This window comes from Bos javanicus, chromosome 20 (genome assembly GCF_032452875.1).
Source record: "Bos javanicus breed banteng chromosome 20, ARS-OSU_banteng_1.0, whole genome shotgun sequence".
NCBI classification, from domain to species: Eukaryota; Metazoa; Chordata; class Mammalia; order Artiodactyla; family Bovidae; genus Bos; species Bos javanicus.
Window position 1 is genome coordinate 36,609,592 of NC_083887.1, and position 26,754 is coordinate 36,636,345.

The 26,754-nt window shown below is 38.7% G+C and overlaps 1 protein-coding gene across 1 annotated transcript in view; it reads right to left on the minus strand.

Annotated features, from left to right (window-relative positions):
* The window catches only part of WDR70 (WD repeat domain 70), a 277,914-nt gene that overhangs the window by 23,183 nt on the left and 227,977 nt on the right, over positions 1 to 26,754 (minus strand). Inside the window, exons 11-13 of the mRNA XM_061393692.1 lie at positions 25,150 to 25,249; positions 21,715 to 21,799; positions 19,468 to 19,606 (exon numbers count right to left, since the gene is read on the minus strand). Of these exons, the coding sequence (XP_061249676.1) occupies positions 19,468 to 19,606; positions 21,715 to 21,799; positions 25,150 to 25,249 (324 nt within the window). The remainder of the gene's footprint in view (positions 1 to 19,467; positions 19,607 to 21,714; positions 21,800 to 25,149; positions 25,250 to 26,754) is intronic.

Below are 26,754 nucleotides of genomic sequence, written 5' to 3' on the forward strand. Positions count from 1 at the left end.
TACATCAACATGAATCCGCCACGGGTGTACATGTGTTCCCAATCCTGAACCTCCCTCCCACCTCCCTCCCCATACCATCCCTCTAGACTTTTATTTTATTTTTTTGTTGACATGTGTGGTTTTTACTTTTTTTTCTTCCAGTTTTATTGAGATATAATTGACATATAGCACTGTGTAAGTTTAAGGTATAATGATCTGACTTATATCATGAAATGATTATGACAATAAGTTTACTGAACATTCATCATCTCATATAGACATAAAATTAAACAAATAGAAAAAAAATTATTGTCTTGTGATGAGAACTCTTAAGATACACTGTCTTAACAGCTGTCACATGACATACAGCAATGTTAATTATATTTATCATGTTATTAAGTTTGATTTGATTTAAAAAAATAAAACAGAGATCAACTATATGCTCAAAATACCAGGGGATTGTCTGATGCAATCCCTTTTGATAGAAATTCTGGGTTCCTCTTGACTGGTTAAAAAAAAAAAAATCCACGTAGTTAAATGGCTACAAAGCCCACTCTGAGATTCCTGAGAAACTAAGGAAGAAATGGAAGATATGTAAAAGTGTCTGCAGAACTTCTAATTCACGTCTGACAATATTCCAGAATAGTGGTTCCAGCACTGCTGAACAGGGTTGAGAAAATCAAACCAAGTGGCTGTGTTTATCCTATCATCATCAGGGGGAAAATTAAGTTAAACAGGCAGGTTTGTACAATTTTAAGATTTCGTCCCACGATTTTTTTTAAACCTATAGTATCTGCTACTCAATGCCTACTAGCAAGTGCTAAAAGATGATAAAACATATACAATGGTGAGTGAATATTAATAGAAAAACTTGAAAATAGTAAATCATATTTTTCAGTAAAATGTGAAAGCAGTAAATCAAAGTTTACCAACTAGGGGGTGAGGTTACTGTCACCTTTGTGCGTGTGCTCATGAGACTTACTTTACATGCATGTGTAGAAAAAGTCACACTTTTCTCCTAACAAAACTGCCTTGTTGGTAAGATGGAATTAAGCTTATCAATAGTTCATGGTCTGCAAAGCACAGCCTGACTACAACGTGCCCCGTCACTGAGACTAATGTGAGAACCATGCCTAGACCACTGGAAATCTCTAGACGATGAAGGTCAGGTATGTGGAAACTTGAAAAGAGTCACAAACAACTTCACATCAAAGCTAGAATAAGCTCATCCAAGCCAATACTCATCTCCTTCAAGTCCTGGCTTAACTGTCATCACTATTCAGACCACTCTATTTGAAACTGCACCACACAACTCCCCTTATTTTCCTTGCTTTCATAGCATGTGTCACCTTTTAACATAATATACAACTTACTGTTAATCATGCTTCTAACATAATAAATAACGTACTGTTAATTATGCTTATTGTCTGGGCTTCCCAGGTGGCACTAGTGTAAAGAACCTGTCAATGCAGGAGACCCAAGAGATATGGGTTCGATCCCTTGGTCGGGAAGATCCACTGAAGGAGGGCACAGCAACCCACTCCAGCACTCTTGCCTGGGGAACCCCACAGAGAAGAGGAGCCTGGCAGGCTATGGTCCCTGGGGTCGCACAGGGTCAGACACACTGAAGAGACTAAGCATGCACACACACACACGCTTACTGTCTGCCTCCCCTACTAGAATAAATGTTCTACACAGGCTGCTCTTGGTCTGTTTTGTGTGGCCAAGGATCTCAAGTGCCTAGATTAGTGTCTGATACTTAATAAATATTTGCTGCAGGAACAAATTAAAAGTTACAACTCATCCAGCCTCAATAGATTGCTTTGCTAGGTGGGGTTGGAGACAGACAATTTTCAAGTTAAAATCATTACTGCCTATGAGAAATAATTTGATTCCTCCAGATTTTTATTACACTCAAGTATCATACAAACACAGAGGGTTAGTTCCCTCCCAATGTGGGCCAGAAAAGAAGGATGAACAAGAGCCAGAGGGGCAAGGGAAGACACTGAGAGGAGCTCTCAAGGGTCTTCAGAAATCTCAGCTGCCCACAATTGGAACCAGGACAATTTTAAGGACATAGTACTAAAGTTATTTCCCTTCCTTGGTTCTCTAGAGGTCTGGCTAAGCAGTCTAAGATTACTGGTTCTCAAATATGTTGTCAAGCGAAAAGGGTACAGAATTGGAAAAGATCCACAACGTAGGCCTGATAAATTCCAAGACACCAGCCAAACAGGCAGTTTCCAGGGGCAGCAGGTTACTGTTACCCTCTCCATCTACGCTGAGGGTTTAAATGTTAGAGAGAGGCAATGGCCGGGCCAACAGACCAACGTCTGACTGCTTTCCAGGGAGTCCAAGGTCAGGGCACTGCACCTCTATTCCCGCTCACAGTCTTTCCCTCCTACGCCCTCACACACACGTGACTGGGCAGCACAAGCTCTCGTGGAGAAGCTCATTTACCCTCCTTTTTACACGGAAGGAAGGAGAAGGCAAGTGAGCCCCCTGGAACTAAACAGTCATTCCGGAGCACCATCCACTGCGGTGGCGAGTCACCAAGCATCCGATGAGGGCGCTGGGAGCAGTCTGAGTTAGGCAAAAGATACTTAAGGCTCAATTACCCTAAGACTGGTTATTAATCAAACACTACCCGGATTCCAAAACATGGAATGAAGAAACAGAATTCAAAGTCAAAGGTGGGTGGGCTTTTTTTTTGTTTATTAATATTTATTGTGTGTGTTTAGCTAACCTTCATAAACTTTGCAGCTAATGCGGCTCCACACTTTGTCCTGTCAAGGAAATGCATCTTATAGCAGAGAGCTGGCCATCTGCCAAACCAAACAATTGCTGAGACGGCGGTGGCGGCAGCAGCAGCGAGGATGGGGAGCAAGCAGAGCTCCCCGCTGCTAACTTGTCAAACACACACATACTGGGTTTTACATAACAACAATGGGACACGTGCCTGCTAGAAGCCCAAAGAGCTATCACAAGACAAATGAGCTACAGCTACTTAAAAAGAGTGCATTCACTTCATCCACCATCCACAAAGTCAGCCTCCATCCTCTGTTCTTGAAGAGGTACTTCTGCGGCTGGGGGATTGCCACATTCAGATGAACAGATTTACTGAGTGAGACAGCGAAGGGAGGGCAGAGAACACATCTGAATTAAAGGACCAGAGGGAACCATCATGACAGGAGATCTACACGGAGCAAAGAGAAAGCACTGAACTGCCAAGAACTAGATTCTGAAGTTAGTCTGCACATTTCAAATATAATGATTTGCTTTATTAAATTGATAAAGGATTTTATTCTTACACTGATCCACTTCATCTTACTAAAGCATTGTGGAAACACCACTGGCTTCCCTGAGCTGCTTAAACTGAACTCCGTGTCACCATAAAATTAAGTTTAGCTTTTTGAACCAAAAGCTACTGTCATTTTAGATAATTTGGCAGTGCAGAGGAACCACAGTCTGCCCCCAAAGTACTCAGCTCTAGCAGCAGCCAGAGAGAGACAGTAACTGGTGCTAGAGACCAAAAGCAAGATGACAAGGCAGTAACCAGACTTTAAAGTGCTCAACACAAAGAGCTTTCTTCTCTGCAGAGACCAAAGAAAAGAGAGGGGGGTAGAGCAGAGAAGAAGAAAACACTGTGTACAAAAAGCAGTGTCAAGATTCCAAAACAGGAACTTTGGAATTACCCCTCTGCAAAAGTAAGAAAGCCATAAAAACCCCAAATAATTTATTGCTGTGGTTTTTTTGGTTTACTTGATGTGATGGAAGCAAACAAGGAGAAGAGGAAGAAATCAATGAGAGAAATGAATTTGTATTTTAGGACATGGGAGGAAAGGAACTATTGGGTTATCTGTAACTTTATGTTATAAAAGTAGCTGACTCCTCACAACACTACAAAACTAATGATCTCACCTTGATTTCACAAGAAGAAGAAATTGAGGCTTGCAAGAGGAGGGGTAACATTCTCAAGGTCACAGAAAACTTGTACACAGAGGAGCTGGGATGCTCAGGGAGGTTTTCCCGACTCCCATGGTCATTCCTTTATACCTCCTAATTATGCAAAGCTCTGTTTTAGAAGATGGGAATGAACAGTCACTGCAGACTTTAAATCATCTCCAAACCTACCTAACCCAGAAGAAGTCCTAGCAAGTTTATACTAAAAAGCAGATGATATCACTAAAATCATAAAAGAAAAAGCCAGCTACTGCCCAGTTCACAAATGTTACTATAAAAGAAATCGATGCCTGCAGAACATCTCAGGCGTCAGTAATGCACATATCCAAACACCGCCCTCATTTGACTTCACATGCTAAAAGAAGCCCAGCACCCTTCCTAATTTTATATCTTAAACATGATTATGATGAAACACCCTTTCCTGATCCTTCCCAGCTGCTGCCCCACACTGTAAAAGAAACTCCATCTGGTTTTTTCATGTTTGGTTTTTGTCATATAGTACCAGAATGGATAAGCTAACTCAGAGATTCCTTGGGAGAAGTATTTTCCAAAATTTTCAAAGGTAAGAGCCTCACACATTTCTGTGAAGGAGACTGTCACACAGTTTTGCACATGTGTGTAGAGGCAGTCTCATGGCCGTGCACACCCTCAGGACTGCCCAATACATCTGAAAGGCCATGTATATGCTGATGCCCAAGTTTAAGAACACAGATGGAGATGTGAGTCCACAATGAAGAAAAGGAAGGCAGATGAAAATGCAAAGGTACTGGTGAAAACATTTTCTTTGGATTTGCACAAACCCAAGCTTCATTTCAGAGAAAGGAAAATTGCTTTCCACATTAAAATACTGAACCAGGTAGGTAGAAGCGTCAGGCAGGAAAGCTTTAAACTTTCCCAGGTTATTTGTCTTGTCCTCCCAAAGCCTTGCTTTTCCCAAACTTGGATTATTTTGCAGTATGCTTGGGCCATAGGGCTTAGTTCCACTCCTTTCAAGTTCAGGAAGCAAACCTGCTGAGTAAACCTTTGTCTACAATAAATAAGACTCCTCAACACCCACCTGATCTTCACGGAGACACCCCTCGAACAAAAATGATTAAAGACATTTTCTCTGCTCTTCTAAGTGAGCATGTGCCTATCCATTTTTTCCCCTCCACATTCCTCCAACTCTAAGGAAGTTCCATCAGAGGGCCAGACAGGTAGCAATTGTCACTCTTTGCTGGAAATCTTCTTAATCTCCCTTCTTCCCTGCCCCAAACAATTCTCTCTCTGATAAACCAGACAGAAGCCCAATGGTGAAAAGAGAAAATGTTGTGGCACTTTTATAAATGTAGGGGTTGTTGAAAACAAGCAAACAAGGAAAAGCGTTGCTCTACACCTGCCATAAATATCTGGCACAGATGCACAGATTATGCTTTTTGAAAAGAAAGTGAAAATGTCAGTAGCTCAGTTGTGTCTGACTCTTTGTGACCCCATGGACTGCAGCCAGCCTCCTCTGTCCATGGAATTCTCTAGGCAAGAATACTGGAGTGGGTTGCCATTTCCTTCTCCAGGGGATCTTCCCAGGGATCAAACCCGGGTTGCCTGCATTGCAGGGAGATTCTTTACCATCTGAGCCACCAGGGAAGCCCTGGTGAAAACATTTTGAAAACTGGCATCTAATTATCAAATTAAGTCCTATAAAACTCATGGAAAATGCATTTATTAAAGTCAGTTTATTTACAGACTCTGCTCTAAAATTAAGGTAACTGTTAGAGCAGTAAAAATCTGGAACCTGGTAATTGTCCTTGGCACAAAATGAATCACATCTGTAGCTGATAATAAATTCGCCTAAAGAATTTCATCACGAGAAAAAGTTCTCAGAGAAAATGGAAGGTCTCTTGGGTAAGAAAATTAAATATAATCTTCTTCATCTAATTCAAAACACTAAATGTCAGTTTGCTCCAGTCTGCTATTTGAGAAGAACTTACAAAGGCAGGAAAAAAAAAAAGCACAAATAATGACTGAAGAAATCTGATAATTATTTTGATTAATGACAGTCTGGGAGCAGGAAACAAATAGGTGGAGGGAAGTTAGAGTCCCCAGGGTGAGTGACACCAGCGGTGGGTCAAGGCAAACACCCACCTAGAAGCAGCACTTACTGCAGGCGCATTCCCAAAATTCTCACAGAACTCCCTACTGGTGGGCACAGGATGGATCAAGTGTGCCAAGATATGGAGTCCTGGGCGGTTGTGAGAGGCCTAGAGCACTACAGCTTCAGGCAAGTCAGCACCAGCAAAGAGTGGGTCTGTCTGTAATATCACACAGTATCCTCTGTTATGAGCACCAGGCTGTGAAAAAGCTTGGGAAGCACTGCCTAAGGCCATCTCTCTCTATCTAATCTACACAGACCCAGACCACTCTACCCTTCTTCATGTGTCAATAGTTTGAGATGGGCATAAAGATAATAAGGATAAATCTTTTCTTTATGTAAATAAACAAAGCACAAATGGATAAAGCTTTAAGTCCCTAACTACTAGACAGAAGATATATATGATCAGATCTTAGAAATCATCAAGCATGTAAAACCAAAAACCTGTAGGAGAACCTGAGTCTTCAGAGATGAACTAACTATACAGGATATGTAAAGCACTATTTGTTTTAATATAGTATAGGTAAATAAGTGTTACACAGTATACTCTTTTATTGAGCCCTTTGGTGGTGGTGGTGGGGTCTCAAAACCCCTCATCATACAAGATGATCTAGCACTCCAGAAAAGGGGAAAACACTATCCTGGGACTCTGAGTTAATTATAGAACTCTTTGTTTCCCACACTAATATAAATTGTGAAAGTCTGGCCAGAATTCTGATATAACAGCTGGAAAACTTGTTACCAAAGAGCACTCATCAAATTCTGGTTGGGAGAGGGAAGTCTGCCATAGCAAATCCTACAAGACACAAAGTCCTCTCCTTGGTCTTCTCTCAGTGGGGTGTGGTGTGGTGCTGGAGTTGGACAACAGAGCACTGTCGTTACTGGATTATATGTTTATACATTTTATAAAGAATAGTGTGTCGTTTTGAACACTGACAAAATTGACCTATCTACAAAATCAACCTCTCTCTTTTTTTGACCTTTTTTGGAGTCCAGTATGTTTCTCCTTCAGGGTTGTGTTATCTATTAGGTGAGTCTTCATCCGGGTTTGTCATTTATGGCAATCCCATCTATACAAGGAAGTATATAGATCTGCTTAAATGCCAATTATATAAAACACCAAACTCTTGTGTAGAGATGGAAAATAAAAAGTTTCTAATTAATCAAAAGGGAAATACCGAATACTTCTCTTATTTTGAAGGATTATAAATAGAAGTAAAACAGTACACAAACATTTCCTTGAGACTACTGACACCAAGTAAGTAGAAGATGCCTTTTAATACAGCATGTTGCAGAGTTGAATGACACTAGAAAATGAATAAACTATTAAACTGAACAAGACCTTCTTTGACTCCTCATTCTTCAGTGATTTATGAAGCCTGAAGGAGGATCTGATAGGCTCTTCATGAGATCAGACCCATCAACCTTAAAGGAAATCAGTCCTGAATATTCATTGAAGGACTGATGCTGAAGTTGAAGCTCCAATACTTTGGCCACCTGATGCGAAGAACTGACTCCTTAGAAAAGACCCTGATGCTGGTAAAGATGAAAGGCAGGAGGAGAAGGGGATGACAGGATGAGATGGTTGGATGGCATCACCGACTCGATGGACTAGAGTTTGAGCAAGCTCCAGGAGTTGGTGTTGGACAGGGTAGCCTGGCATGCTGTAGTCCACGGGGTCACAAAGAGTCGGACATGACTGAGCAACTGAACTGAACTGAAATGAGATCATTGTCAAATAGATAGCTATAGGAAAAGACAACTCACTATAGGCTTTGAAACTGGATTCCTACAGTAAACATTATTTCAAAGAAGAGAATGTTGAATAGAAAATCTAAATAACTGCTCCTGAACTAAGAGTCTATTGGTTAAATTTATTAACTGTTCTTTGAAAAGAGACTGGAAATAAGAACAGAAATGAGGTGATAAGCATATCAGAATTTGTCTTCTCTTCTAAGGAAGAATAATGACTGGACTTTTGATAAAATACAGTGACAAATTCCAACAAATAATTTTTACTTCAAAGCAGAGTGTGTTCTACAAAATAGACCCAGGAAACAGATCATACTCATTAACAGTATAACAACTAAAACAAATTATATTCATTAGAGTTTTAGATTACCAGTATTTTAAGCATCCACAGTAAATGTGCTTCCTCTACTGAACTCAAAACATAGCTATTTTTAGTAAGTCTGAAAAAGGATCATCTCAAGTTTTAAAGAAGCAGACAAAATCTGTACTTCTTTCATTGAATCTAAAAGAAAACATATTTATGTTCTAAAATTTCAAATTAATTAGAAAAAACTATTAACAAAAAACAAAAGGAAGAGAAGCTGGCATGGAATAGGCTATGATAGTAAGTCCCAATAAGAATATACTAAAATAAAATATAATAAAAGGTAAAGCAAAATTAACAAATACATGTTCACCAAACACCTACTATGTGCCACTGTTCTAACCCTTTGGAATATAATGTTCTGCCCGATCACATGGCACCAAGGAGCCCCTGTACTTCAATTTGCTCACTGGAGAATCTAGAAATGGTTGAGAAAAGCGTATCAAAGGTAAAACAGAAGTGTTGAGAAAATACAACTCACAAGAAAATGTTAAAATAACAATATCAACTGAGTTTGGTTCACTTAGACAAGAGAAGACAGAACAGTAACTTTATAATCTTCAAGGAAACACAGGATGTTGACCAGCTGTTCTCCAATTCCTTAAGGACCAGAGTAAAGGATGTGGGCTCTAAGCATGAGAATGTAGGCTAAAAGTAAAGGGGAAAAAAAGAGCTGATGGTAATAAGAGTTTTTATAAACAGAAATGAACTCTTCAGGGAGGTTGTAAAATCTTCTGTTAAAAGTCTAATTTTCATTTAAGAGAGCTGAGTCGTAGTTCTCAGGTAGGCAAGAAGATGGGCTCTGGACAACAATATTGAGACACTAAGTGAAAAGAATCTGCCTGCAATGCAGGAGACCCTGGTTTGATTCCTGGGTCAGGAAGATCCTGTGGAGAGGGGATAGGCCACCCACTCCAGTATTCATGGGCTTCCCTGGTGGCTCAGATGGTAAAGAATCTACCTGCAATGTGGGAGACCTGGTTTGATCCCTGGATTGGGAAAATCTCCTGGAGGAAGGCATTGCAACCCACTCCAGTATTCTTGCCTGGAGAATCCCCATGGACAGAAGAGCCTGGCAGGCTACAGTCCAGGGCGTCACAAAGACTTGGACACAACTGAGTAACTAAGCACAAAGCAAAGTCACAACATGCCTGATGCCCCAGCTAATGAAGCAAAAGCCAGCAGCTTTGCCTGTGGCAGTTACATGAAGGGAACTTATCACCAGCATAGGAGAGGGGACTTGCACTAGGACCAAAGAGATTAACTTATTTCCTATAATATGAATGTCCCTGCAAATGTGTGGTGATGTTAGACAATTCCTCCTAGGCACATCTGCTGCAATTTGTACTATTTAATTATTTAAACACTATTTAAACACTGTATTTCATACAGTGCTTTCCATCATTGTTTAATAAAAAAAATTTCCTGGTGCTGGGTGAAATAGAGGGATCACGTTCCACTCAGTCTCTCTCTTTGAATGCAGTTATAAAACCCAGATTTGAGGATTTTGAAAAGTAAATAGGAGTAGGTGGACTGGGAAATTAGTCCAGAACTCAAACTACCACTGAAGCAGCATCAAGTTTACTATTTCCCCCAACTCTGGTACTTCACCCTACCTCCTGGCCCCCTAAAAAAACTGTGATGAACAAAATATCAAAATTTTAAATTAAGACAGCCTCAGTTCAACTTACTTTTCCTTTTGTTTCACTCAATATGGCTTGACATAGCACTGTTACTGTTTCCATTTTTACTTAGAATATTGGAATTTTACTCATCATGATTTTTTTGCATTAATTTTATTTTTTATGTTACATTAAAATGCTAATTTTTTTTGATTACTGAGTTTTTTGATACCTTCTTCTATTTTGTGCTTGAGTCTGACTCTAGTCCTGGCCCTGCCTCAACCTATAGCACATTCTATAACACAAAAATTAGCTCAAAATAAACCACACACCCAAAAAGAACCACAGTAAACCATAAAACTTTTACAAGAAAACACAGAGGAAAATCTGCATGAGCTGGGGTCAGTCAAGGAGTTCCTAGCTATGACAGCAAAACTACATTCTATAAAAGAAGAAAAACTGATAATTTAGACTTTATCAAAATTAATTTCCTTTGAGGGACTCTATTAAGACAAAACAAGCAATAGACCAGGAGAAAATATCCCAAGAACTTGGTATCTAGAATATATAAAAGACTCTCAAAATTAAAAATAAGAAACAAACCTGATTTAAAACTGGGCAAAAGACTTGAACAGGCACTTCACCCAGGATGACATAATCACAGAAAACGAACACATGAAGATATTCAAGTCTCCCACGTTGCAGGCGGATTCTTTACCGACTGAGCCACCAGTCCATGAATGCTGGAGTGGGTAGCCTATCCTTTCTCCAGGGGATCTTCCCGACCCAGGAATTGAACCAGGGTCTCCTGCATTGCAGGCAGATTCTTTACCAGCTGAGCTACCAGGGAAGCCCTCACTGGTCATTAGGAAAACACAAATTATAACTATGATGAGAAAGCATTTCAAATACCTGTTTGAATGTATAAGATAAAAATGTTACAATACAATGTTGGTGAGGATGCAGAGCAAGTAAAAAACACATATACTATTGGTGGGAATCCAAAATAATATTGCTTATCTGAAGGCGGCTTGGAAGTTTCTTATAAAAATAAATATACATTCATCATATGACCCAGCAAGCCTATTAGGTATTTGCCCTGGAGAAATGAAAAATTATGTTCATACATGAATGACTGTTATTGTTGTGGTTTAGTTGCTAAGTCATGTCCAACTCTTTTGCAACCCCATGGACTTGCAAGTCTTCCAGGTTTCTCTGTCCATGGGATTTCCCAGGCAAGAATACTGGAGTGGGTGTCATTTCCTTCTCCAGGAGATCTTCCTGACCTAGGGATCTAACCGGTGTCTCCTGCATTACAGGCAGATTTTTTAGGGCTGAGCCACCAGGGAAGCCCACAAATGAATGCTTATAACAGCTCTATCCAAAATCTCCCCAAATTAAAAATAATCAAATGTCCTTTAACAGATAAACAAACTGTGCTATATTCATACAGTGGAATACCACCTAGCAATAAAATGTTAACAAGTCAGTGATACGCACAACCGACCTAGGTGAATCTCAAAGGATGCAGCTGAAAGAAGTTGATCTAAAAAGGTTACACACACTATGAGTCCACGTACATGACATTCTTGAAAAGTCAACACTAAAGGGATAAAGAACAGACCAATGAATACCAGGGATAAGGAGCTGAGAGTGGGAGGGGGTGTGAGTGTGCCTGCAGAGGGATGGCACAAAGGAGTGTTTGGGGAGACGGAACTGTTCTGTATCCTGATTGTACTGCTGTGACTACAGGACCCTATAGAGGCCAAAAATCACTTTAAAAATAATAATCAGTACTAGTAAACTTGTTCCTTTCATTTTCCTTATGTAAAACATTTTAAGATTTGATAAGGTAGATATTGGGCTTCCCTAGTGGCTCAGCAAGTAAAGAATCCACCTGCAATGCAGGAGACTCAGGTTCAATCCCTGGATCGGGAAGTTGCCCTGGAGTAGAAAATGGCAACCCACTCCAGTATTCTTGCCTGGAAAATTCCAAGGAGAGACAGCCTGGTGGGCTACAGTCCGTCGCAAATAAGCAGACATGACTGAGCGACTAAACCACCACCACCACTAAGGTAGACATTAACAGTTAAACCGCCATGAAATTGGTGATTTCTTTCCTTTCTACTCTCATATGCCTACAGATGAACACTCAGCTGCACTCTTTAAATCCTGAGAACTGCTGTGCTGGAACATCCATAGCATAATACTGTTAGGTGCAATGAGAAGTAATTTAATCACACCTTACAGACAGCACAGTGTCCTGTACACTGTGAGTTAACTTAGCAGGAGATTCCAGCTGAGTTTCAGTCACTGTTTAAATTGAACTCTGGTTTATATGCTGCCTCCTTCAGGAAATTTCAAGAAAGGGTTTAGTAAGTCAAATCACAAAAGAAGTAAAATCGCAGTATTGTTTTTCCATTCTAGCCCAATGGCATCTCTTTTCATCGCTAATTAAAGTGGCCCTGACTGATCACTGTGCTTTACCGTAAAGCACTACCACAGTTACCAGGCTGGAAGTTAGCTCAGGACCCGGGAAAAAGGCAGTACTAGAAAAAGAACCATGTAATTGCTGTGCTGGCAAACCGACACTGAAACTCCATCATCCTCTATTTACTCCTGGGTTCCCTACAAATATGAATATACCTCAGGAGGCCGGGAAATACACAGTGCACACACACCCTTTTCTGTTCCCAGTGAGCAAATGCTCAATGAACCTAGGTTGAGTATACTGTCATATCATTTGGCAATGGCAGAAGAGACACATTTTACTAAATACAAACATACTGATCAGGATCCATCTAGAATTTACATTGTTTAATCTTCCCAAGAAAGTGAATTTCATTAAGCTGATATTGCTTTACTCAAAATAATACATAATTCAAAGCAACTGCTATTTCCTAGCCAACCAAGCAGCCTGATTGCTCTTTAATAAAAATCAGATAATGGAAAGCTAGTTTAACTCAGAGCCCATTTTTTTCCATTCCCTTGTGCTTCATATTAAAAAAGGTTTCACTGTATTTTAGAAAGCAGATAAATGCCAAATATAGTCTTTCTTTCATTTTTAGTTGGCATTTTAACTGCCTATCGCTCAAGTTCCCTCTGTGTACTATTTTCCTTAAGTTCCTGATTGGGCAAAGAGACCGCTTGACTTGTCTATTTCTAGAAAACATTTAAAGAGGTGTGATTCGGCCCGAGCTGGGACTAATAAGACAGATCATTAGTCTATTCCCAGTACAAATTGGAAGAAGAGAAGAGGAGTTCTTCAGCTCCTTCAGAGACAAGCGTTCACAGGTACAGCTTCATTAATTCATTAAATTCGGAGTAAATTCCCAGACTAGCTATATCTGTATTCAAATACGAGAACAAACACACATTCCAAAGCCAATTCTGAGGACTCCCTGGAATATCCATTCATTTGAATGGCCTTTCTGCTCTCCTTCACATGTACAAATAACATGGGGTAACTGCAGTGTGAAGAGTCAGCATGTCCCTTACACTTAATAAGACAAACAGCTAGATTCATGAAGGGCCTATTACTTCATGGCCCCATTATATCCATTTATCTCTCTTCAATCTCTTTGGATTTAAGAAAACAATATTCTTTTCTAATAAGAACACAAAAACTTTTATATGAAATGGAAGTGGTAATCCTTTCATTTTATATGTTACATGTCATATTATATATTAGCACATATAGCAATTTTTTGGACATCAAAATGTATTCATGTAAATGTCATATTTGGTATAGTCTATGGGTAATATGATAAGATATGATACCTTCTCAGTGATCCCTTCTATATTATTATACTACTTTTATAACCAGAAAAACTCAAAATAAAGCTAATCTGAGGTTTCCCTGGTGGCTCAATGGTGAAGAATCTGCCTGTCAATGCATGAGATAAGGGTTCGATCCCTGATCTGGAAAGATCCCACATGTCACGGAGCAACTAAGCCCATGTGCCGTATCTACTGAGCCTGTGCTCTAACGTCAGGGAGCTGCAGGTACTGAAGCTGGCGCCCTAGAGCCTGTGCTCTGCAACGGGGGAAGCCACTGCAATAAGAAGTCCACGCACCCACCGCAACTAGAGAGGAGCCCCTGCTCCCCACTTGCCAGCAACAAAGATCCAGCACAGCCAAAAATAAATAAATAATATTAAAAAAAAAAAAAGAAAAGGCTAATCTGATATAGTCCTCATTGCAATGTATATAGGAAGAATGTATGTACACATCAAGAATCAGATCTTACAAGGTGAAGAAAAATAATGTGAATGCAAGTTCTCTTCAGAACTTCACCTAAATTAAAGAAGGAAACACAGTTGGTATTTTTATGGAAACTTTTGTTTTCTTAAAGCAAACTTTTCTTTTTACACAATATGGACCTTACCTTCTTATGCAGTAGGCTATCTTTATAAGTCAGATAAATAGGTCTGAAATAAGAAACTTTCCCACCTTTTGGTAAATATATAAACTACTACTTAATAATTAACATATTTTTAACAATAATCATGTATTTTGCAACCATGATAATTAAGGGGTAGAGACAATAGCCTGTAGATAGGTAGGCATTAAGTAAGTAAGTGTGTAGAATCCAAATTTCATCCCTCCGAGGAAAAGATTCCAGAGAACAAACAAGGGTAGAAAGAAACAAAACTCTACGATAATCCTTGTTCTTTGCCATCTGGTCTCTTCAATGATTAAAAAATTTTCCTAAAGATAATCAAATATTCTTTCAGTTCAGTTCAGTTCAGTCGCTCAGTCATGTCCGACTCTTTGCCACCCCATGAATCGCGGCACGCCAGGCCTCTCTGTCCATCACCAACTCCCGGAGCTTATTTAAACGCATGTCCGTCGAGTCGGGTGATGCCATCCAGCCATCTCATCCTCTGTCGTCCCCTTCTCCTCCTGCCCCCAATCCCTCCCAGCATGAGGGTCTTTTCCAATGAGTCAACTCTTTAAATAATCACAAATGAATTTTTGTCTTCCTTAAAAGACCTTTACTATAATCTTTCTTATACAGGTACTAGGATTCTCAATCAACTTTGAAATGCCTAAGGCAGTCTAGTTGAAAATGCCAAATCAAATTTCTCTAACCTTCCCTTCTGTTCAGCAGCCAAATGCTAGCTCAGCTGTGCTAGATGCTATAGCTATGTTTTAAAAACAAAGGTTTAGTTTTTCTCCTTCTTTTCCTCACTTTGTTCGGTCAGCATTCACAGACATTGAGGTTCCTCAAAAAAAAGACTTAAGCAAACAAACAAACTAGAAGAAAAGTCAGGATCAAGTGGGAAATTTCTTTTTTCCTCCTTACTTAAGGGAAGTAAGTATCTCTTAAATTACTGTCCAAAGTAACTGAGGAAAAGAGGCCCCATTTCAATAATGCCAGGTCAAACCAGCTTTATTTCACTATGCTTGGGTGAAAGAGTGTCAGTGGGAATATGCCAGCACAATTGCATACACCATGTCCCTTGATTTGTTTATAAGGAAATTCTATTAGTTATTCTGCAACAAAGTATAGTTTGATGAAAAATCACTAAGCTAATAGTTTAAAATGTATTTCAAAGCATTTCCCGAAATACTTGGAACTTTGAAAAGACAAAATTTCCTGTTTCTTCTAAATGTAATTACTTAAAAAAAAAATAATAGGTCATCTCAAATTACATTTTGTCCATCCCTTTTCTCCAATGCTTTTCCCTCACATAAAATGGAGTAATGAACGCTGTTTACACAATATATAAAAACTCTTGGGTCCCCTCTCACACAAACACAAAAGCAAGCTTATAAACTTAAGATCAAATTATATTCTGGAATTTATCTTAAAAAAGAGGCTATGCACATTATTCAAATTACAAAGAATTAGATGATAAATGAGGATATGCATTTTTTTCAACTTGAAGAAACAAAATTAGACGACAAAGGAAACATCTAAAAATAATTTCAGAACTGTAAAATGTCTACAAACAGCACAGAGTAAAATTAGTAAATATTAGACATTTGTCCTCTGCTAGTTGAAGAGTGTTGATATTCTCTACACTGAACAGAGAAAGAAAATTTTTCAAAAAATATGACAATGCAGTGTGTAACTAAAACATTTTTTAAAAATTTGTTTCAAAAATAAATATGGAAAATATAATTGTTATATTTTTTAAAGTTATTTACTGTGAAGATTACAGGGCAATTTTTAGTTATTAGGAAATTAATTATACAGATTAACATTCTCTAACTGAAAACAGTGTTTGGTTCCCTATATACATTGTGTGCTTGGCAGTCCAGTATATAACTATCTAGGGATTTATTTAGTTTTTAAAAAGACTGTGAGAAAATCATACTTCATGGAAGTAAATGGCTTCAGGACAGACCTAACACAACCACTGCCTGTGCCAGGTCAAAAAAGCAAACAACTAAATGCTGATGTTAAGAATATGAGATGCTGTCTTCTATCTAAATTAAAATTCGATAGAGTAATAAGTACCTTATTTTACCAGTGTGTGGCATTTCCAAAGAAATGACAATTCTGGTGTTTTTGTTCTTTAATAGTTATATTTACATTCCTTACAACAGGGATTTGAGAACCAGGTTTTTATTTATTTTATTAAATTAATTTTTATTGGAGTATAGTTGCTTTACAATGTTATGTTAGTTTCTGCTGTACAGCAAAGTGAATCAGCTATCTGTATACATATATACTCTCTTTTTTGGATTTCCTTCCAATTTCAGTCACCACAGAGCACTTCAGAGTTAGAGCTATATAGCAGGTTGTCATTAGTTATCTATTTTATACATGGTAGTGTTACATGTTAATCTCAATTTCCCAATTCATTCCACCCCCTCAACATCATGGTATCCATACCTGGCTTTTAATGACAAAAATACAATTAAATAAAAGAGGTGGGTTTTGGCCCCTCTAGCAAAGTGTCCAGCCTCTTTATCCAATCCAAAGAAGGAATTTGTTTATGTTCTTACATTCCAAGAAGATTTAAAACTTGAGAAAAAAGATCAAAGGGGCAGTTTAAAGTCCCTTTAGCAGACCATTTTACAATATAAACAGAAAACAATGCTGTCTGATGTTAACAACCAGAAAAAAAAAAAAACCCAGACAAATCCTAAATCAATAATTTAAAAGGCCACTTTAATGTGTATGGTTTTGTCCCTATTTGAAGCTCTCTCTTCATCCGTCTATTAAAATGGATCTCAAAATCTGTTATCTGACTTTCTGAAGATAATTCAATATATGGTAAATTCTATTTCCTTGATGAACTCACTCTTCTGTTTGTTTCTTTTCACTTGCTCATCCCTGAAATGCTCTGGTTTCCCAGGGCTCATCTCCTCTGACCTTTATGCCCTTTTCTGTGATCAAACTAATCAGCAACCAACATTTCAAGTGTGAACCATAAATACTTCTCCCCAAAACTGTGCTTTCTTTCTTCGAAAGCACCAAAGTTATCTACTCATGTGTCTACTGAACATCTCTACCCAGACATCCTAAAGGTGCTTTAAATTCAACATACCACCGACAGACTCAGTGTCTTTCTTCTAAAACCTTTTTTTTAAATCATAGGGAACACCGACCCAGTCTCCTAAATTACTATATTACTATAAATAAATACTATATCTTGGAAATCTCACCTTCACACTTCAATAAAAATTAACTTCTAAAACCTGGTTCTGTTATTCCTTTGCTAAAAAAAAAAGGCCATAAGATAAAGTCACTTTCTTATCATGGTATACAAGGTCAGTTTACCTTTCCATCTCCAGATATTTCTCTCCTGCCTTACTCCTCAAAGACACACCTGCGGTCTACAACATGCATTACTCGCACTTCCCAGGTACACCACTCACTCATTCGATAAACAAGCGCAATCTATGTGCTAGGCCTGTTCTAAGCACTGGGGTTTGCAGTGAACAAAACAGACAAAGTTTCTGCCCTCATGGGCTTACATCCTGGTGGAAGCAGACAGACAAAAAACAAATATATAATAGGTGAAGTGGTGGTAAGTGCTATGGAGAAAAAGATCTAGCTAGAAAAGCAATTCAGAGCAACACAACAAACAGCATGATCTGTAAACTTAAGACATCCAATCCACATGTCTTTAAAAGTATAATCGTACTTCTATATCCCTTAATTTATTTACATTTACATTTACATTTTATTTTAAAAATATAACCCCATGAATAATATTGAGAGGTATAGTCATTGAGAGCCATTAAAAAAATAAACATCTTAATAATCATAATAATTTCATATTTTGAGATTAAAGTTGAAGACTTAATTAAATTAAGACTTCATTTAAGTCCAGGTTCGATGCATGAGACAAGGCGCCCAGGGCCGGTGCACTGGGACGACCCTGAGGGATGAGATGGGGAGGGAGGGGGAAGGGGGTTCAGGATGGGGGACACATGTACACCCATGGCTGATTCATGTCAATGCATGGCAAAAACCACTACAATACTGTAAAGTAATTAGCCTCCAATTAAAATAAATAAATAAAATTTTTTTAAAAAGAGTGTGTTTCTTTGATTCCAGTGTTTCAGTTGGCTTCAGGATGCACCCCAACAAAGTATTATTTGTGCTGGCATATTTCGAATTATGTCATGAGATTAGAATAAACTTAGGCACTCATCTAGAATTAGTCTCATTGTCAGTTCACTGTCTCTAACTAACTCAAATTTAGGGCCTACAATTTAAGCCTCCATAGTAATACTACAATATTAGAGATAGGAATTTTTAGCTGGCGATTTAAAAACAGTGGTCCGATGGTCTGAATCATGTAAGTACATGGTATGTCTCAACTGTTTACAACGAGCTGAAACAACTGGAGAAACCTATAGAAGAGCAATGCTTAAGACAGAGGATATTATGAAAAGGATCTGATAGTGAGCCAAAGAAAATCCACACAGACATTAATCAGCCTGTTTTGTACTCAAAAAACAACAATGATTTGCCTTCCCATCTAAATAATAATACATACTTTAAAAGACTTTAAAGGAACTCAGATTTTCTTCTGGGAATCTTCACTATTACTGTATTACATACGTCTCCAGTCTCTAAATATCAATGAATGAATGAATGCCTGCATGCCCACGTGGTGGTGTTTTACTACTTACATACATATGTAAAGAAACTTAAGGGGGTGGGGATTTGGTAGTTAAATCTGAAATGTTTTAAACTTCCAATAACTAAACAGAAATTAAACTCAGTGGAAGCCGCACCTTACCTCAATGACAACTCTGACAAGGAAAATTCTGAAAAAGACTTCAAATAATGATATGCTTCATCACATTCTGAGGGTATAACTTTTCACTCTGTCCATAATCCGTGAATCCTTATAAACACGCACACTGTGGGAAGCTTCTTTCTGTATGCTACATGACGATCTGCCTCTCCTCTCCTGAAATTGGTTGGTAGAGAGGGTAAACATCCCAGGCGCAGCTGAAATTCTGACTATGGTGTGTGCCCACAGGAAATACTGGGTCAGGAGCGGGGAAAGTGTAGGTAAGCCACTCTGCAATGTGCTCACTAATAATTCCTGTATTGGAGAAAAAAAAGCAGCTACCACTGCACTGGAAGGGCAAGAGCTTATGTTCTGTTTCAAAACCAAAACCAAAGATGACTAAGAGGCAAGCTTCACTTTCTTCCCAAGGCTGGGAGGAAAGAAAATACATACCGCATCTGTGATGTCTATTTCATACACCCTTTGGAAAGTCCTGCGCTCGAAGAAAACAAGTTTGCCGCTGCCACATCCTCTTTGAACAGATGTCCCAGTGACTATGAGTTTATCATCTGGACTGAAACAGCAGTCAGTCCTACAGACAACAGAAGTTTATAAGGTTAGGATTATGACCCCACAACAAAGCAGCAGCAATGAGTGAGCTAAATAAAACATAAACAACATCACTGTAATAAGAGACAACTCTTATACAGGGTTTATAATACATCAGGCACTTACATTAATATCCCCATTTTACTGATGAGGAAACTGAGGCGGAAAGAAGTTAAATGAATCTTGTCCAAGATCACAAAAGAAAGTGGTGCAGCTGGGGTTTGAATTTAGTCTGACTCCAGAATCTGTGCTCTAATTTCTAAATATTATAATATCTTTTACTGTAAATAGAGTGTGGGAAAAAACTCAATATTGACATTGATCCTGTCTATACACAACTAATGTCTAAGTGGTGATGATTTTGACCAGTTTGAGAACTATTTTCATTAGCACTACCTCTCACATAATTTGAGTTTTGTCAAGTCAAGCACCGAGCAATGAGGAGCAGCCTGCACCACTGGAACCTAACTGATGGCTATGATTCAACGGCTCTTGAGGATGACAGGTCCAGCCATCTGACTGTGAATAAGACATGAGACCTAAGACATGAGCCAAAGACATTATGCAGTTAGCATTACTTGTAGCAGGCACTAGGCTCAAAACATTCATATTGGCTATAAATTCACGTTTGTTTGTCCATCTGTTTGTTTTAACAGATAAACACCATAGGCCACTGGCCATGTTGGAGTTAGTGCTCTGATATTATACAGCTTCCTCCATTTGCTGCTTCTATTACCATTGTGCTCTCCTTGCTGGTCATCATTTAATACAGATGTGAAATTTTATTTCAACCAAAATAGAAAATTTTGCTTAGGTACCAACTGTGGGACTTAAGAGATCAAATCCCAACCTCAGCTGCTTTCAGAAAAATCTTTAAAGCTTCAGTTATCAACTTAGCAGAATGGAGATTACAGTGTTCACCTACCCAGAGCAAGACAGTCTGAATAAGGGAAGGTTACCAAATTATTGATTGGAACGATGATAAGAAAAATTGAGGAAATAATATATAAAGGTTCAGTAACTATGAAAAATTGCTTTCATGGTTGTTGTTGTTCAGTCACTAAGTCATGTCTGGTTGTTTGAGATCGCATGGCCTGCAGCATGCTAGGCTTCCCTGTCCTTCACTATCTCCCAGAGTTTGCTCAGACTCATGTCCATCGAGTCGGTGATGCTATCCAACCATCTTGTCCTCTGTCACCCATTTCTCCTCTTGACCTCAATCTTTCCCAGCATCAGGGTCTTTTCCAATGAATCAGCTCTTCACATCAGGTGGCCAAAATAATGGAGCTTCATCTTTAGCATCAGTCTTTCTAATGAATATTCAGGGTTGATTTCCTTTAGGATTGACTGGCTTGATCTCCTTGCAGTCCAAAGGACTCTCAAGAGTCTTCTCCAGCACCACAGTTCAAAAGCATCGATTCTTTGGTGCTCAGCCTTCTTTATGGTCCAACTCTTATATCCATATATGACTACTGGAAAAACCACAGCTTTGACTAGATGGACCTTTGTCAGCAAAGTGATGTCTTTGCTTTTTAATATGCTGCCTAGGTCTGTCATAGTCTTTCTTCCAAGGAGCAAGCAACTTTTAATTTCATGGCTGCAGTCATTGTCTGCAGCGATTTTGGAGCCCCCAAAAATAAAATCTGTCACTGTTTCTACTTTTTCCCCATCTATTTGCCATGAAATGATGGGACCAGATGCCATGATTTTAGTTTTTTGAATGTTTAATGGTATGAGGATTCAAGTTTTAAAATAAAGACAGGCCTACTCTGTCATTTATACACTATCAAAAGAACAATCCTTGAAAATGTTTTTACTATCTCAAGACCCTATGTGTGCACACAATGTATATATTCACACACACAAACACATGAACATATATCATTTCAACTTCAAAAATAAAATCTTATATTCTGAAGAACGTACAAAATGAAAGGAAAAATAAAATGCATCTTTCAAAAAACCTATTTCAATCACTCTCTAGTCCCTATTCTAGATGATCTAAGACATATACCATAAATTAACATAAAGATGAAGAAGTTACTTTACAATTCTCCTGTGCTTATCAAATATTAAAAATATGCTACTTACATTGGGAACATTGTGGGAAGACCTGAGGCAGAAAAGAGTGGCTTATTAAACTGTCGGATGTCCCATAGTTTTAATGTATCATCACCTGATAGAGGAATGAGAAAAAAAGACAGAAAATAAATTTTGCAAAAACAAACAAAAAAGAACCAGTTCCATGTTTAGAATTTGCTAAACTTAGTATATAACTTTAAGAATAGGACGGATGAGAGGAGGTGGGGGAGGGAGGGAAGGAGGGAGAGAGAAAGGAAAGAGGCAGGAGGGAAGGAAGAAGGAAGCAGATGCACATAACATGTTTTACTGTTTAACTGGGGAGCCTGAGAACAGTAGAAAGGTACAGGATAATGAACTAGCCTCCTAGCAGTTACTTTCCAGATTGATGTAGCATCTGTAGGCTAGGAGGAACCCTGGAGAATCTCTAAAGAGTGACTGTCTGCAGAGCAGATGGTAGTTTCCCTGTGGTGTATTTGTGCAAAACTTGACTTCTTAAGAAGATATTAATTTAACAACCATCAGGACTGAAAATAGTGCAATTCACAACAGATTCTTTTTCCCACTTGTGTGTGGGTGAAAATACCCATTAACATTAATGAGGGTGAGCCACGGATTCTGTTCCCTGCAGGGTAACTCAATCTCTGTCTCTCATTCTTCACCTTGCTGGGGAGTACAGCTTTTCCAAGCCATTTAAAATATAATGAATATTCTTTAAAGAATCACTTTTGAAATATTTCTATAAGGCTACTAACTAATTCCTGTCCATAATGAAAGCCAGAACTCTTGTAAGTAATACCTTTGCTGTTCTTGCTCCCCAGTGTCCACAGCTGAGACCTGCCTCCATCCCTGGGGTCCAATAAGGAATTAGTATCAGATGCAAGTGAGGTGAGTGGAGAGTTCAATAGAAAATCCCCATTCTCTCTCCTGCGACCCTGCCTCTGAAATCCAACTTTTGGCAGGTGCACTAATCCACAACTGGCTGGATTAGAGACCTGCTTATACTGGAAGAACGTTTTTGCTTTCAGCCTTTTTAAAAAAGCTTACCCATCCTCACAATCCTCAAACAAAAAGAAAACATTAATCTGTATTAAACAGTTTAGCTAGCCTGGCAGGTTCTGAAGCTAGCAGGAGCACCTCACGACACCCTGGGGACTTTGCTGAACAGAGAAATGTCCATCTGGCATATTCTATACATCCAGGAAAGAAAATGATGGACTACAGCAGACATGTTCTGCTGATGACATGTTACCCAATAGCTAGTATAGGATGGAAGGGGAAAGGAAAATTATCACTAAAATGTCTTTGACTGAAATGGAATTAATCTCATACTTCTAAGGCAGTAATAGCCAACTGGGTAGGGCTGACCTATTTCAAACCCTACAGGAAGAATTTTTAAAGTATGCTCCTCTCTTATTCCCCTTGTCTCTCCCCACTCTACCCAGGAGATTTGGATGTACCACTCTAGAGATGTAAGAATGAGTGACTGTGAGAATTTTCAAGTAGTGCACTTAGCATTTTAAAAACCCTCCTGGAGATTCAGATATACTCTTGGGCTAAAAATCACTGCTTATAAGTAAAGAGTATAGCGTGTGCATACGTGCTAAGCTACTTCAGTCGTGTCTGACTCTTTGTGACCCTATGGACCATAGTCCCCCAGGCTTCCTATCCATGGGATTCTCTAGGCAAGAATACTGGAATGGGTTGCCATGCCCTCCTCCACGGGATCTTCCCAACCCAGAGATCGAACCCACATCACTTATGACTCCTGCACTGGCAGGTGGGTTCTTTACCACTAATGCCACCTGGGAAACCCACAAAGAATACAGTATATGGTATTAAGTAAGAGTCATCTGAGGACTCAGAGAGCAGGTTAGACAACAAGATCCTACTGTATAGCACAGGGAACTCTGCTGAATGTTATGTGGCAGCCTGGATGGGAGGGGAGTTTGGGGGAGAATGGTTACATGTACATGTATGGTTGAGTCCCTTTGTCATCCACCTGAAACTATTACAACATTGCTAATTGGTTATATTCCAATATGAAACAAAAAGTTTTTTTAAAACAAAACAAAAAATAGGTTAGAATTGCCAAACCAAAATATACATTTTTATGCATATCCATTTTGCCATGTATACCATAAATAGAAAATACATGTACATGTGCTCTGATTTTTAAAATTATGTGAGGGTAAAATATATAAGACTTCCTGGGAAGAAAGAATTGGAATGGATTCCCCAAGGGTAAAGGAACACGGACCAGTTAAACCAAGGGGAAAGCCGTGCTACGTCTGTCTTCCTCACTTTCACTAAACCCTATCAGTTCAGTTCAGTGTCTCAGTCATGTCCAAACCTTTGTGACCCCATGGACAGCAGCACGCCAGGCCTCCCTGTCCATCACCAACTCCCAGAGTTTACTCAGACTCATGTCCATCGAGTCAGTGATGCCATCCAACCATCTCACCCTCTGTCGTCCCCTTTTCCTCCTGCCCTCAATCTTTCCCAGCACCAGGGTCTTTTCTTCTTTCAGGAAAGGAACTCTGCTGTGATGTCCACAGTTTATACCAAGCACCTAGCATAATGCTTAGCTCAGAGTGGTTACTCAACATACAGTAGTTAAGTGAAAATGAATGATGTGAATAAACTATGTGAGAGAATAAATATAACATTGCTAGATTCATTTGCTCTATGGAATAAACACTGAATCCTTTATGTGATATTTAAGGCCATCTATAACATGGCTCCAACCTACTGAAGCCTGATTTTTTCCTCTCCCCAAAAATAAGCCTACTAGAAGATTCTCAAGCACACTCCACACATCCCTGTAATGCTTTGTTCATAAGCTACCCTTACTATTCTCTTATTTCCTTGTATACCATTTATTCATTTGAGAAAGATTTAGCAAAAAGTTAGAAACAACCTACATTCAACCATATGAGTATGGATAAGTCAACTTGTCAATACAATACGATCACAGGATTATGTAACTATTTAAAAAGTAACATCCAGATATACAACGTTGTATTAACTAAATTGAGTTAGTGTTTAAACTGAGAAAAAATCAATGGTCGGCAAATAGAAGAGTTTGAAATACCAGACCCAGAACTATAAAATAATATAGAAAGAATATAGAATATCATCTACAAAATTCCATACTGTAGAAGCAGAGGTCATCCTCAGAGGTTCCAAACACTGATGAAATTTGGAGGTAAAATCGAAACTTTGGCAAAAAAGTACATATTTTCTAAATTTTACTTGGTAATTTCCAATAAAAGAATACTGCCATGCTGAAAATACACTGTAATGAAAAAAACCAGACTGGCAAAGGCCATTAACAAAAGCACAGCTAGCTTTACTAAGTGCTAAGATATTAGTGTGATACTTGTTAGCGCTAAATATGATCATTTTACATATAGAAATACATCAAGAAGAAAGCTTTTAACCTACCTCCACGAGAAGCAAGGACAGTACCATCATAGGAAAAAGTCACGCAAGAAGTATCTGTGCCTGGGTCATGAGCTTGTTTATAGTGGAATTTCGGATGAACCTGTTTGCAAAGACAAGCAAAGTGCTAACTTCTCATCTGAATCCCAATCAGAACAGTTTTGTGGCAAGAATTATGTTATCATCCAGAAAATGGTACATAACAGCTATAATTTCACCTGAATATAGTTTTTTTTTTTTAATTCTGGAAAAATTCAAAGGGCTTTTAAAACATCTATTTGCTTTAATAAGAGAAAGGAAGAGACAAGGTTAAAGTTCTAGTGTTAGGAGGTATTTTTCAGACTGCCTCAGCAAGCTCTGAGCAACACAAGATTAGCCCCACACTTAGTTCTTCTTCTTATACTTGTAAAGTTTTAGGAACCATTTTCTATAGTTATCTGAATGAATAAATATAAATAAAAATTACTAATGAATATATTATTAACGCAAAAATATCATCGTGTTCCTAGTATATGTCAGACACTGTGCACACAGCTATAAGTACTGAACCCTCTTTGGTGCACATGTAGGATAAGGCTGTTGATAATGATGAGAGCTAACCTTACTCAATGCTTACTGTATCCCAGGCACTATATCCTTTGCTACCTTTTGCCTATGGTGTTCTCAATTACTCTGCAAGATTCCCTTCATTGTACAGATTAGAAAACTAAGCACAGAGAATTTAGTACCTTAAGTACCTGTACCTAATGGAAGTTCTTGACTTAAATTCTTACTTATGACCTTACTAATACTGCTAACTATATTGTTTATATATCACCTATTTTACAAAACTGTTATTTCTTGTATCACCAAGTGTGTGACTGGGCCTCTGGCAAAAATAATGATGATTAAGCAACTTGAAGCATTTAGTCAGATATGTAGTTCTATATGAGATCAATGATTGTAATAATGTAACTCTAGATATAGGAAGAAGAAACAAGAAGAAATATTTTTCCTGGACTATAAAAGACTAGTAAGACAGGTAGGTGACCCAAAGACTTGGTTACTGTTAACAGCTTACCAGGTGGCGCAGTTGCTAAGGAATCTGCCTGCCAACGCAGGAGATGCAAGAGACAGGTTTGATCTTGCATGCAAGTGATGGATGGGTTTGATCTTGCATGCAAGTGATGGGTTTGATCACTGGGTCAGGAAGATCCCCTGGAGTAGGAAATGACAACCCACTCCAGTATTCTTGCCTGGGAAATCCTACAGACACAAGAGCCTGGCAAGTTATAGTCCATAGGGTTGCAAAGAGTTGGACACAACTGAAGCGACTGAATATGCACATATAATACACCAATCAGGTGGGATACAGAACATTAAAAGGTACAGAACCCATAGTAGTCATATCATAAAAACTTCAGCATGAACCCAAGAGCAAGCAGGCAGTTTCATTTTGATTGAGATTTTTATATCAAATCTGCTCTTCAATTATTAACTTCACTTTTTTCAGTCACTAAGTATGTCCAACTCGGCGACCCCATGGACTACAGCATGCCAGGCTTCTCTGTCCTCCACTATCGCCCAGAGTTTGCTCAAGTTCATGTCCATTGATTCCGTGATACTATC